The sequence below is a fragment of the Narcine bancroftii genome, chromosome 3, assembly GCF_036971445.1.
Source record: "Narcine bancroftii isolate sNarBan1 chromosome 3, sNarBan1.hap1, whole genome shotgun sequence".
Lineage (NCBI taxonomy): Eukaryota > Metazoa > Chordata > Chondrichthyes > Torpediniformes > Narcinidae > Narcine > Narcine bancroftii.
Genome location: NC_091471.1, coordinates 329,981,458 through 329,995,353, shown reverse-complemented (window position 1 = coordinate 329,995,353; position 13,896 = coordinate 329,981,458). Strand labels below are relative to the sequence as shown.

General features: G+C 50.3%; 2 protein-coding genes across 2 annotated transcripts; one reads left to right on the top strand and one right to left on the bottom strand.

Annotated features, from left to right (window-relative positions):
- Nucleotides 1–135: 135 nt before the first annotated feature.
- hsd17b10 (hydroxysteroid (17-beta) dehydrogenase 10) lies at nucleotides 136–9,217 on the top strand. Its single transcript, XM_069929250.1, is given in 8 exon segments — nucleotides 136–354; nucleotides 5,710–5,874; nucleotides 6,765–6,929; nucleotides 7,381–7,509; nucleotides 8,269–8,301; nucleotides 8,303–8,378; nucleotides 8,852–8,919; nucleotides 8,921–9,217. Coding segments are annotated over 8 exon segments (951 nt in total). The 5' UTR covers nucleotides 136–162; the 3' UTR covers nucleotides 9,044–9,217.
- Nucleotides 9,218–10,887: 1,670 nt separating this feature from the next.
- On the bottom strand, nucleotides 10,888–13,890 carry LOC138759194 (RIB43A-like with coiled-coils protein 2). Its single transcript, XM_069929251.1, has 3 exons — nucleotides 13,741–13,890; nucleotides 13,057–13,224; nucleotides 10,888–11,063 (listed from the first exon to the last, which is right to left on the bottom strand). The coding sequence occupies exons 1-3, from the start codon at nucleotides 13,870–13,872 to the stop codon at nucleotides 11,046–11,048; spliced, it is 318 nt and encodes a 105-aa protein (XP_069785352.1). The 5' UTR covers nucleotides 13,873–13,890; the 3' UTR covers nucleotides 10,888–11,045.
- Nucleotides 13,891–13,896: the final 6 nt, after the last annotated feature.

Below are 13,896 nucleotides of genomic sequence, written 5' to 3'. Positions count from 1 at the left end.
TCAGGTACAGACGGGACTGGATTGGCGCCTTGGGAGGAGGGGGGTCAGGGAGGCGGGGAAAGATTACCGTTGATCCTTCGATTGGCTACCATAATTGACGGACAGTTCATTGGCAGGCACTGATTGGCTGGATGTCCAAGTTGCTTTTACTCTCCGACCCACATGATCAACCGATTGTCTGGGGATTGGCCGGTGCCCCCCCCCCCTTCACCCCCGGGATCTGCAGAGCAGCTTGGCTGCTATTGGCCGATTGATGGGGTGGGCGGGTTAATGGTGTTGATCCGATTGGTGGAGTGGACTGTCGACGTGACGGGTCGACGCCGGGGCAAGATGGCAGCGGTGCGGTCGGTGAAGGTGAAGGGAGCGGGATGTGCGTCCGTGGTGGAGGGGAGGGGACCTGACGGGGGGAGCGACCTCCGTGCCGAAGGAAGGCTGGAGAGAGCGGCTGAAGGGGCACCGTGTGGAGGGTTAAAGGTCATAGCTGAGGGTCACTGGTGCCAACCTATTTCCTTGGGCGGGGGGTACGGGCATGAGGCGAAGGCGGGGGGGGGGGGTGGGTGCTGGGCCAGACAATGGGCTGAATGGCCTGCAGCTCATGTCTCACGGCATTATGTCGTTGGGAGTCAAACACTTTGTGAGCTGGAGTCGTCTCTGCTTCTTTATGAATGCACCTCAGGGTCCAGCTCATTTACTGGCCTATTGGCCGGATACAGGGTACCCAGGTGATGTGATTGGTGTCTTTGTCAGCCTTTTACTGGAAGCCGATCAAGAGCGTTGTGGCCAGTGCATCACAGTGCAGTACGGTTACTGCAGAGAAATGGATTGGAGGTCAATCCACAGGATATTAAGGGCGGCAGAGAGGATATGATCTACTGGGATCATTGTCTGAAGAGGGTGTGCAAAATTGTTGAGGAGTCCTTCCACTCCGCCCAGAACATCTTTCAGCTGCTCCTGTTGGGTAAGAGATACAGGGGTATCAGTCAGACCGCCAGGCTGAGAAACAGCTTCTTCCCATGGGGCAGTGAGAATGTGGAACAACCAAAGGAACTGCTCATACTAACCCTCCTAGACTCTTACATTCATGAAACAATATTGATTTGTATTAATAAAATATTTGTCCTGCATATGTATTGTTTGTCTGAATGTGTGTCATGTCTGGTTGTGTTTTGCACTGAGGACTGGAGAATACTGTTTCGTCGGGTTGTACTTGTGCAATCAGATGACAATAAAATTGACTTGATTTATCATCGGATTGCACAAGTATAACCCGACAAAGCAGCATTCTCCAGTCCTTGGTGGAAAGCATGCAGACACACACCTAAATATGACACACACAATCAATACATTCAAGATTTCTTTATCATCTTGTAATTAAAAACAGTGCAATGTTGCATGGAATTTGCTTTAGCCTACTGTGAGGCATACAGATTAGCATTAACAGATTTTGCACCTCTTGCAGTCAGACAAAGAGAAGCATGTGCTGAAAAGAGTGAAACATGAAAGTCTGCAGATGTCGAGATTGTAGTAAAAATACAGTAAATGCTGGAGAAACTTGGCCAATCTTATAGAAGGTAAAGATAGAACATTGACATTTCAGACCTGAGCCTTGGATGTATGTATGTAAAACATAAGCAGAAATATGCAGAAATAAATATTGTTTAACCCTTTTGTACTCTGATAATTTTTAACCTTTTATATTATATTCTCTGGATTGGGTCCATGGGTAAACAACAGTACAAACACTAGTACGAACCAGCTGGTGGTTGGGTATAAAACCAGTCATGGAAAATGGGGGCATGGAGTCTAAAGGGTTAATAAATAGTAGTGTCTTAGAGGGCTAGTGCAAGCAGTTCCTTTGGTCGTTCAGTGTTCTCACTGCCTGTGGGAAGAAGCTGTTCCTCAGCCTGGTGGTGCTGGCTCTGATCCTCCTGTAATTCTTCCCTGATGGGAGCAGCTGAAAGATGCTGTGTGCAGGATGGAAGGGGTCTTCGATGATTTTGCATGCCTTCTTCAGACAATGATCCCAGTAGATCACGTCGATAGGGAGGGAGACTGACCCTCTCTACTGCTCTTATGGCCCTGTGGATTGACCTCCAATCCATTTCTCTGCAGCAACCGTACCACTCTGTGATGCAGCTAGCCAGGACGCTCTTGAGAGATGGTGACTGGGAGCCTTGGCAGCTTTAGTCTTCTCAGGAAGGTGTTCTCTATTCTTTTCAGGAATCTATTGTGTTTCAGATTCCTTTTGTTGTCACTGTCACATATTAAAACATTAAAAATGTAACATACACAATATACTTAACTTCTGCCTGCTGTAAGGCAAAGAGTCGTCATGAGCATTGCCCAGCACCCCTAACAATAGGAGAAAGAGAAACAAAAGAGAGTCCCTTCCCACAGGACCCAGAGTTGTTCCTGTTGGGAAACATATCGAACATAAAGCTTACAATGAAGCTGTCCAGATTTCAAATCCAATTTGTCACAGTCGTATTGGTGGTGACCAGGAGGTGGCTAACACTTGCCTGGAAGTCCAACTCCTACCTGAGGATTGAGTGCTGGAACACAGAAATGCAGAGTTGTGTTCCCTGAGAAAATTACCTACAACCTAAGGAAACAGTACAGTGCTTTTTTTAAGGTCTGGCAGCTCTAATTAAATTACATAGGGGCACAATTGTGGTGTTGACTGCTGTGCCCTACCATCGTAATCCACCCCTCAATTGGCGGGGGAGTGGAAGGGGTCCCATTCTAACCAGGAAAAGCCACGGAAAAAAGAAGACCGCTGATGCGCTGAATGCCGCGACATGACAAATTCATAACCCCCTCCCCCCCCCCCCCCCCATGTAAGTTTCATACCTTTCTTGTGAGTGTTTTGGTTATTGTGTATAAATCTAATTAGTCTGGTGTTAAGTGTTCAATGTTGATGGGGTGGAGGGAAGGGGATAAAAAGAACTTAACCTCTGAAAAGATTGTATGGAATTAACAAGTATGAAATGTAAATAATGTTGATATAGTTGATAACATTAATGATATTGACAGTTGGCATTTGAGTGGAAAAGCTATAAATAAAATATTCAAAAAAGAGTCCCTTCAGAGACATAAAGTGTCCGTGGATTCGCCACTAGCGCCCCCACAGCTGCGCAGACTTCTGTTCAATCCATCAGCAACCCGAACCTCCGAGATGATCAGGAAGTCTTCAGCACCTGAGGCCCCTTTGTGAGCCCTTCTTGCCCTCAGCACCCTCTTGAATCCCGGCTCCCAACACCTGCCCTCATCTTGATGCATGCATCTCAAAAGTCCCACTGGAACATGATTTGCAGGGGTGGAAGGTTGCAGGGTGGAGTGCAGAGGGAGCCAGGGAGTGTGTGTGCATGAAAAGACATGAGATTGGTTTGCAGGCCAGTGGGACGTTGGCCTTTATTGCTTGAGGGGTTATGAGTAAGGAGGTTCTGCTGCACCTGTGCAGGGTGCTGGGTTCAGTCCCAGTCTCCTCTCTTCAAGTTCAATCTGACATTGAACACACACAACCAGACAAAACAGCATTTCTCTGGACCATGGTGCACACATGTACACGAACATATACTTGTGCTTGTATGTCAGTTTGTCAGTTCTCCATGCAAACCAATATGGAGCTCTATAGAAATGTCCAAGGAGGTTCAGAGAGGTAACATTTAATGCTGAATGTCATGACCACATTGAACTTAACCTTTAAGGTCTTATGAAGTTCAAAAGTTTAAAAATTTGAACTTGCACTAGGGACACCTCAATTAGTTACAGGGCTATGCATCAATGTTAATTCTGAATAAAAACAAGTGGCCAAACCTGGTTCAATCTGGGCCTAAAAAAGCAAAGCAACATTGGAAGAAGCTCTTCACAAGCCTATTGAGTTAGACAAAAGAGGAAGTGAGCAGCAGTAGAGGAACATCAGTTTCACCTCACTGTTGATGCTTCCAGCAAGGCAAGGAGCAGGCAGCAGGAAACAGAACAGCAGCGACAAGCCCATCTCAGTGCTCAGGCCTCCAGGCAAACAAGGAGCAGGCAGCAGGAAACAGAACAGCGGTGACATGCCCATCTCAGTGCTCAGGCCTCCAGGCAAACAAGGAGCAGGCAGAGGGAAACAGAACAGCAACATGCCCCATGTTATTGAGGCGGCAATTCCTTTTGGATGTGGCAAAAGGGAGATGTACTCATTCCGAGAATTCCCATCATTCTCACTGATATGCCGTTTGAGTTCAAGAGACTTCAGTTTCCCGTACGCCTGAGCTTCACTGTGTCCAGCCCAAGGTCAGGCGTTGAAGGTAGCTGGACTGCAATTGGAGGAGGTGTTGCTTTTCCCATGGGCAGATCTGTGTTGGATGTTCACGTGTTGGAAGGTCGAACAGTCTTTATGTAAATATTGCAGGTGAGAAAACTAAGAACGTTGTTTATCATGAAGCCCTTAGCTGAGAATTGTTTGTCTGTGTTTTACCAGGTCAACTTTGTGTATCTGTTAGAAAGAATATAAATGTTATGCTTGAAAAAATATACTTAAGCAGAATGACCATGAAGTTTTTGAGGTATTTTGTTTCAACCATGCAGTCAACAACTGAGTGTTTTATTTCCCAGGCAAAGCTAGGTATCCTGCTAGTTTAAAATAAGTATATATTAATACAGAAAAGGCTCTGGTATCCAGTCCCTATGGGGATTGGTAGATGCTGGATATGTGTATTTTTCTGGTTGCTTGAGACTTACTCTTACAATGCATTTCCAAAACTTCACTGTTGCCTCATGATCCACTGATTTCTGCTCAACAGACAAGTCTTTTCTTTACTGCTTGCTTGAATTCCAGATACCAGGGGTTTTACTGTATTTTGGGATGATTTACTTGGTGACAGAAATCCCCAGAGTCCATCAATCTCACAGCCTGCAGGAAGAAGCTTTACCCCAGTCGGGCTGTCCTGATTTTGATGCTCCTGTACCTCCTTCCTGATGGTAGTGGGTCAAAGGTCTTGTGTGTTGGTTGGGCAGAGTCCCCTACAATTCTCTGACCAACGCTCAGAAAGGCCACTTTGATGATCCTTTGTATTGACATGATCCAACAAGACAGTGACTCCCAAGAATTTAAATTTGCTCACCTACTCCATCTCATCTCTGGTTTTCCCTTCCTGAAATCAACAATCAGCTCTTTGATTTTGGTGCACCATTCAGCCAGGATTTATTTCTGAGTCTGATTGGAACAGGCCGGGGGGGGGGGGGGGGTGGTTGGTAGGGTAGAACTTTGAGATGGGGGGGGGGGGGGGGAGTAGATTTAGGATGGAGATGAGGAGGAAACACTCTTCCCAGAGAGGTGTGAAGCTGGGGCATTCTCTGCCTGAGGAAGGAGGGGAAGCAGCTGAGGGAGTGCTGCACATGTTGTTGAGGGAGCTCCACTCTGCCAGCTAGGCCACACGGCGAGGTGGTATAGAATCGGCAGTCTCAGTCCTGGCTTGCCTATGGCTACATTCGCCCAGTGCCTGTTCAGGCACGGTAGCTCGCTGTGGTGTTGGTCAGCTGCTGGAGTCGGAGGAGAGGGGTCCAGCACACTCAGCCCACTCACGGCATGAGCCCAAGGCAGATGTGACACTGAAGATTAATGTTAATGCTTGTTGCAGCTGGCTGTTTGCTCACTCCTTTCTTGCCCTCCCTTCTACTCCTGTTCCCTGTCCTCCTACCTCCCCCTCTTCTGTCCAACCTTAGGGGCTGGTGGCCCTGGTGACGGGAGGAGCCTCTGGCCTTGGGAGAGCCACCGTGGAACGTTTGGTGGGGCAGGGAGCGAGCGCGGTGATTGTCGACCTGCCCACCTCCAGTGGAGCAAAGGTGGCAGAGTCCATGGGCGAGAGGTGTGCGTTTGCACCAGCTGATGTAAGTACAGGGTGGGGTGAGGGGAGGCTTGTCCTGTAATGTGGCCCCTCCTTCAGAATGTAGCCCCTTGTTTTTTTTATATATAAAATCATTTATTACACCACAAAAAACATCAGTTACAAAAACTGCTGTCTACAAATTATTAAGATTCAAGATTCCTTTATTGTTCCATAATAAAGAGTGCAGTATTATACAGAATCTGCTATAAGGTGGACAGATTCGCTATTGGCAGAAATTGTCTGAAGAACTTCTTACAGTCAGAGAGAGAAGCAAAAGTCATTCCCCCACCACCCCAGAGTAACCGAGTGTCCGTAGATTCACCTTCAGTGATCCTGCAGCCACAGAGAGTCTGTTCCAAACCATCGGCAGCCCGAGCTTCAGATCCAAACCTCAGACACAATCAGCGCCCTTGGCATACTCTTGCGTCCTGGTTCCCTCTTCAGTCAAATTCCTGCACCCCGGTGTGAGTTCCTTGATCACAGTCTCCAGCGTGCATGGGTTCCTCGCCTCAAGTCATCAACTGCCTGCCTGCCTGTGTGTTCTTCAGCCTCAGAGCCCCTCGCTCTCCACCACCCTGGTCACTTTCCCCAATTTCTGGTGTCCTCCACTTCCCCAGAGTCTGCAACCCCTCGTGGGTGCTTGTGTCTCCGCTCCCCGTGGGTCCTGCTGTTACACGTTCCAGCAGTGCCACCATTTCATCATCAGGTTCAGATTAAAATTGTTGTCACCTACCCCTGCTGAATCCCTGTTTTGAATCCTGCTCTTCAGAAGCATTGTGGACTGTCAGCACCAGTGACATGCTCCAGGATCCTAACAAGGAGAGTGAACGGGTTGGTGACAAGCTCCTTGGCCTCTCTCTCCCCTCCCTCCCCCACCCCGCCTCTCTCAAGGTCACCTCCGAGTCGGACATTAAGAGCGCTGTGGCCCTGGCGAGGGAGAAGTTTGGGCGGCTGGATATCAACGTAAACTGTGCGGGGATCGCAGTGGCCTTCAAGACCTACAACTTCAAGAAGGAGGTGGCCCACAGTCTCGAGGACTTCCACAGGGTGATCAGCGTAAGTATTGGCTTGCTGGGAGCAGAATGATGTGGGGGGGGTTGTGCAACTGGCAAGGATGTAAGGAGGCACCATGGTGGGGAGGGGGGATGAGATGGGTGGACAGTTGGAGGGAAGGGAGAGCAACAGTGGGTACTGGATGAGGAGAAATTAGATGGGTGGGGGGGTTAGAGGGGGAGCGAGGTGAATTTGAATGGGTGGTATATTCGGGGTGGGGGTGTTAGGGAGGAAGTGAGTGGGGTGTTGGTCCTTTATTCCTGGAAAGGAATCGAGTTGAAGAGCAGAAGGAGGTGCTGCTGCACGTGTCCATGGGACTGATGAGGCAGGAGCGCTGGGGACACATACAGTCTCCTTGCTGGGGGAAGGAAAAACTGGGTGAGTTTGGCGTTCCAGTCATCACAGGCTGTTCAGCTCCACCATTTTTCCTGCTGCCTGCCCCCCCCCCCCTCAGGTGAACGTCGCGGGAACCTTCAACGTGCTGCGCTTGGCCGCTGGCGAGATGGGGAGGAACGATCCTGATGAAGACGGCCACAGAGGGGTGATCGTCAACACCGCTAGTGTGGCTGCCTACGATGGGCAGGTCATTACCCTGGCAGCCCTGACCCACCTCCTTCCTTCCCCCCCTCCTTCCTTCCCCCTCATTTCTGATCCTTCCCCCCTCATTTCTGATCCTTCCCCCATCCCCCTTGCTCTCCTGTCCCTTCCCCCGAACTCCTCCTCCCTTACAGCCCCTCCTGTGGGTTTGCAATCTCCAATCCCCAAAAAGGAGTCCCACCCCAACTCCTGTTTCACTCCAGTTTCAGACGATGAGTTTTGATCACCCACCCCAGATGTTCACCCCTTCCTCCTCTTTCACCCCCCACCACACCTTTCTGCAGACTGGTGGTTGGTGACCATCTCTGCAGGGAGACAGACCCCTGGTTCCTCTCTTGAGGTCCAGAGAAGCAGCCTTGGTAACATCTCCTTGCTGCCGAGAGCCTCAGGATGGGATGGGGAGTGGTGGTTTTGTGAGGAGTGCCCCTGCCTCACCCTCCAGCGATGCCAGGTTCAATTCTGGCCTCTGGCACTGGGTGTGTGAGGGGGGAGTATATGGGTGTGTGTCTGTGAAGGTGTGACAGGGTGAGGTGCGTGTGTGCGAAGGCATGAGTGTGCGAGGGCAAGAAGTGAGGGTAAGGCCATGAGTGTGTGTGAGTTTGAGGGTGAGTGAAAGAGACAGGGGTGGGGGCCTAGTTTCCGTGTTCCCGGGATGTGATGCCAGCCAGGAGGTTTTCTGCCCCACGCACTCTGACCAGCGCTATTTGTTTTCCTCTCCCCTGCCCCACCCACCTGGTGGCATTAGGTTGGGCAGGCTGCATACGCTGCCTCGAAGGGTGGGCATCGTGGCGATGACCCTGCCCATTGCCCGGGACCTGGCACCTCAAGGAATTCGTGTGGTCACTATCGCGCCAGGTATGGACCACTGGGCCAGGGTGGGAGGACGGTGAGAGGGAGGGGGATGGAGAAGGGTGGAGGGAGGATGATGACGGGTGATAGAGAGGTGAAGGGGGGGAATGGAGTAGGACATGGAGGAAGAGGAGATGGATTGAGGAGTGGGACCTGAACAAGGGAGCATTATAGAAAGGATTGGAGGGGGAACATGGGTAGAGGGGGAAGGAGGAGAGAGAGAAAAGGGGGTGGGAGAATGGAAGGGGAGAGAGAAGACACTGAGAGGTGCTTGGGATCAGACTGGTGGGATGCTAAAGGGAACTTCCTCTGACCCCTTGTGCTCTGCTTTTTCCTCTGCCTGGACCTCTTTTCCCTCCCTACATCCAATCTTTCCTGCTGTATCTCTAACCCTCCATCCCTCTCTTCCCTCCCCCTCTATCTTCCTTCCTCCCCTCCATGTCTATCTCACCCATCCCTTCCCCCACCTTCCCAATCAGGACTGTTCTCCACCCCACTACTGGGGACCCTGCCAGAGAAAGTGCGTGCCTTCCTGAGCCGCCAGGTGCCCATTCCCCAGCCGGCTGGGACATCCTGAGGAGTATGCCCACCTCGTACAGGCCATTGTGGAGAACCCCATGCTGAATGGTGAGGTGATCCGGCTAGACGGGGCCATCCGCATGCAGCCGTAGGGAGGGAAGCAATGGTTCATTCGGCTGGGTGGCCCATGGAACGTCAGCCAGGCCGGGCTGCCTCTCCTGAACTGGTGCCTGAATCACCTGAGACCTGGACTTTGCCTGGCCTGCCCACCTAAAGGCCTTCATGAGCTGGTCATCAACAACAACAAGTAAAGAGATGAAACAACACAGCTGCAATCTGTTCTTTGCCAAACTCATTACAGAATGTGGGAGCTATGGAGAGGGGGCAGAGGAGATTGACTAGGATGATGCGTGGATCAGAGAAGGTGGCTCATAATGCAAGGTTAGTAGAGCTGGGACTTTTCTCTTTGGATCGAAGAAGCATGAGAGGAGACTGAATAGCGGTCTACAAGATTCTAAGAGGCATAGATAGGGTGGACAGCCAGCGTCTGTTTCCCAGCAGGATCAGCAAACACCAGAGGACATTAAATTTAAATTTAAACATACAGCATGGAAATAGGCCATTTTGCCCCACGAGTCAGTGTCACCCAATTAACCTACAACCCCCAGTATGTTTTAAATGGTGGGAAGAAAACCCACACAGACACGGGAATAATGTACAAACTCTTTACAGACAGCGCGGGATTTGGATCCAGGCTCAATCACTGGTGCTGTAAAGGTGTTGCACTAACTGTTTCGTCAACTGTGCCACCCAAAGTGTACAAAGGAAGGAAGTTTAGGGGAGACCTCAGGGGCAAGTATTTTACACAGAGTTGTTGGTTGGAGGCTGAAATATTGGAGCATTTACGAGATCTTTAGACAGGCATATGGATATAAGGGGATTCTGGGTAGGGAGGATTGTGGATGTGAGGGAGTGGAGAGTAAGATTGTTGAGTAGGTTTATATGAGTGTGGGTGGAAAGCCTGTTCTGTGCCGGAATGTCCTCTGTCAGTGTGTTAAGCACAGGCCATTTTGTCCACTCCCCGCAGCCTGCTCTCAGGACCCCCCAAGTGATTAACGCTGAGTTGTACAGCGCTGGAACAGACACTGAGAAAGCAGGCAGGTGCCTCGATTAAAAATTGGGGGAGAGGAAGAGGGAAGAATGGTAGGGGGGAGGAGTCCATGCACTGGGAGACTGAGACCACCCGCAAATTGGAGGAACAACACCTCATCTTCAGTCTGGGCACGCTCCAACCAGATGGCATTAACATCGACTTCTCCGTTTCCGATAAAAACCCCTCCCTCTACGCCCCCACCCCCGTCGCCTTTTCCCCCAGCCTCTTCAGAGAGCCAAAAATCAATTCTCACCTCTTATCACATCCAGTTAACACCCTACACCGTGAAGAAGGATTCAGGCCTGAAAAGTTGGTGATATATCTCTACCTCCTGTAGATGCTGCGAGACCGGCTGAGTTCCTCCAGCGTTTACTTTTTTTTTTTTTTTTTTTTTTTTTTTTTTTACGCCAGTCACAGCATCTGCAGACTGTGTTTCACATCTTTTGTCCGAGGGTCTGGGACTCCTCCCCTCCTTCCCCTTTTCTCTCCCCAGTCTTTATTCAGACGCCCACCTGCTTTTTGCTTGTACCTTGAAGAAGGGCTCAGGCCCGAAACATCGGTAATATATCTTTACCTCCTACGGACACTGGCAAGCCCGGCTGAGTTCTTCCAGAGTTTACTGTGTGTTGACTACCATCGCAGCACAAGACTTCCGTCTTTTACAATGTTCCCGTGGAGCTGGCCATCAGTACAGTTCCGAGAGTGAGAGCTGGGGGAAGGGTCCAAGCCTGAAACTCTGGTCACCCTTCACTCCCTACGAACACTGCGTGACCCGCCAAGTTCGTGAACTATGCCAGAGGTGCGCAGAGTGGTGCGATGCAGACAGCACACTTGACACTGACGTGTGCAATCAACTCTTTATTTCAAAATGAACCCGACGCTGGTGGGTGCCATGAGAATGTAGTATCACGGCCTGGGGACATCAAGGAGGAGAGGCACTAGCGGCTGTGGTGTTGAACTGCAGGAAATACTCGGCACTGGGCTGGTTGGAGTAGACCTCGTTATCCAGGTACTTTTGGCTGCAGTGGAGAAAGGTGCTGGGGAGTTAGCCTGCTGGCCCCACACTAAATCTTTCCAACCCTCCGCGGGGGGGGGGGGTCAGGCAAGAGTTCAACACAACAACAGTTTGCGGGGTCTGAGGGGTAGGAGACTCTCCCCCTTCCCTGAGGGAGCCTCTTGTAAAAGCATTGGAGCAGAAAAAGGCCATTCAGTCCATTGAGTCTGCCTCAACATTCAATGAGCTGATCCATTCTCCCACTTAGCCCCACTGCCTGGCCTTCTCCCCATAATTTTTTTTTTAAAATTTTTTATTTTTCACACCATAAATCACATTAACCATGATACACACTTTTTCCTTTTCACACCCCCCCCTCCCATCCCACCCTCCCTACCTCCCCCCTCTCGTCCATTTAAGGTACAAAATCTAGGATAGACCAGTCAATGTTGTCATTCAATAAAAATACACCAGAAATTCCACTGAGTCCATTATTTTCATTTCCTTTTCCTTCCATTAACTTAGGTAGTGATTGTCCCCGGTACGTTTTCGCTATTGTGCTTCATGTAAGGCTCCCATATTTGTTCGAATATTTCAATATTATTTCTTAAACTATATGTTATTTTTTCTAATGGAATACATTTATTCATTTCTATATACCATTGTTGTATTTTCAAATTATCTTCCAATTTCCAGGTTGACATAATACATTTTTTTGCTATGGCTAGAGCTATCTTAACAAATCTTTTTTGTGCATCCTCCAAATCAATTCCAAATTCTTTGTTTTTTATGTTACTTAGGAGGAAGATCTCTGGATTCTTTGGTATATTGTTTTCTGTTATTTCATTTAATATCTGATTGAGATCTTCCCAAAATTTTTCTACTTTCTCACATGTCCAGATTGCATGAATTGTTGTTCCCATTTCTTTTTTAACATCGAAAACATCTATCAGATACTGTTGGGTCCCATTTATTAACTTTTGAGTGTAATGTATAGCCTGTGTGTCCAGTTATATTGTATCATACGTAACCTCATATTTATTGTATTTCTTATCGTTCCAGAGCATAACTTCTCCCATGTTTCCTTTTTTATCTTTATATTTAAATCTTGTTCCCATTCTCCCCATAACTTTTTGATGCCCTGCTAATCAAGAACTGATCAATCTCTGCCTTAAATGCACCCAAAGACCCAGCCTCCGCAACCGCCTGTGGGTGAAGAAATTCACCGTATCTCAGTACTAGGAGACTAGCCCTTCAATTCTGAAGTTGTGCCCTCTTAGAACATGGAGCAGCACTACAGACCTTCGGCCCTAGATGTTGTGCATATAATCCTACCAAAAAAACCCTACCTTGTAATCCTCTATTTTCGTCCCATCCAAGGGCTGTCTGAGAATTTCTTAAATGCCCCTAATGTTCCAGGCCCCCACAACTCTCTGGTTAAAAAAAAACTTCCCTCCCTTCACTTTGTACACATGTCCTCTGGTGTTTGCTGTTTCCGCCCTGGGAAACAGGTGCTGGCTGTCCACCTTATCCATGCCCCTCAGAATCTTGTCCAAGACTCTCCCATCGTGGGGAGGCAACGTTTCTACATCAACTCTGTCCACACCTTTCAACATTCAAAATGTTTGACTGAGGAACCCACCCCCACCCCATTCTCCTAAATTCCCACAAGTATAGGCCAACCAGCTGTGAAACGCTCCTCGCCAGAATCATCCTTGTGAACCTCCACTGAACCCCCTCCAATGTCAGCACTTCCCTTCTTCAATGAGGAGCCCAAAACTGCTCACAGTGCTCCAAGTGAGGGTTCACCAATGCCTTATAAAGCCTTAACATCACATCCCTGCTCTTATATCCTATCCCTCTTGAAATGAACGCCAGCATTCTCCACCACAGAAACTCCCGTCCCAAAGGGATACTCTGCTGAGGGGATTCTCATCCATGAAGGAGCCTCTCCCACTGACCAGCATCTCGCCCCCTCCTCCCCTCGCCGTGACACCTCACTGTGGCTGGGTACTCACTGTGCCTGCTGCTCCCTGGCACAGCCACTGGTTGTAGAGATCCAGCTGCTGCCGCCGGTTCCTGGCCTCCCCCTCCTCCAGCCGCTGCATTGCCAAGGCGGCCAATCCGTCTGCCAGCTGCTGTTGGTCCCACTCCGCCTCGAGCTGCGCCTCCTGCTGCTTCTGCCTCTGCCGAGGACAGGAGAATGGGAATGGGAGAGGCAGGAGGAAAGGAGGGAGGGGACGGCGGGAGGGGGAGAGGGGGGGGAGGGGGAGGGAGAGGGGGGGAGGGGGAGGGGGGAGGGGGGGAGGGGGAGGGGGAGGAGAGGGGGAGGGAGAGGGGGGGGGGGAGGGGGAGGGAGGGGGGGAGGGAGGGGAGGGAGAGGGGGGGAGGGAGAGGGGAGAGGGGAATGGGGAAGGACTGTTTAAGTGTGTTAGATCAAGGCAGGGGGGTGGGGAGATCCCTTATTAGCCATGTCCCTGGGACCAAGCCTCCTCTTCCTAATCCCGCCAAGGTCTCCGACACCCTTGTCGGGCCGAACTTCTCCTCACATTCCGTGCCCTGGGCCAGAAAGGCCGAGCATTCTCCCATTCCCTCCCCTGGGCTAGAAGAGCCAAGTAGCCTGTTCTTTCCCCATGCTAGAAGGGCCAAGCAGCCTCCTGATTCCCTGTCCCAGGCTAAAAGGGCTGAGCAGCCTCCCCTACCTTGCGCTCCTCTGCCTGGAGCCTCTGCTGCTGTCGGATCTCCTCCACCTGCTGCCGGCTCATCCCCTTCCAGCGGTCAGTGAGCACCCGGTGTAACCCGCAGGCGGTTGCTGCCATCCCGGGGTTCTCCATCAGGATGTCTCCGTGGACATGGGA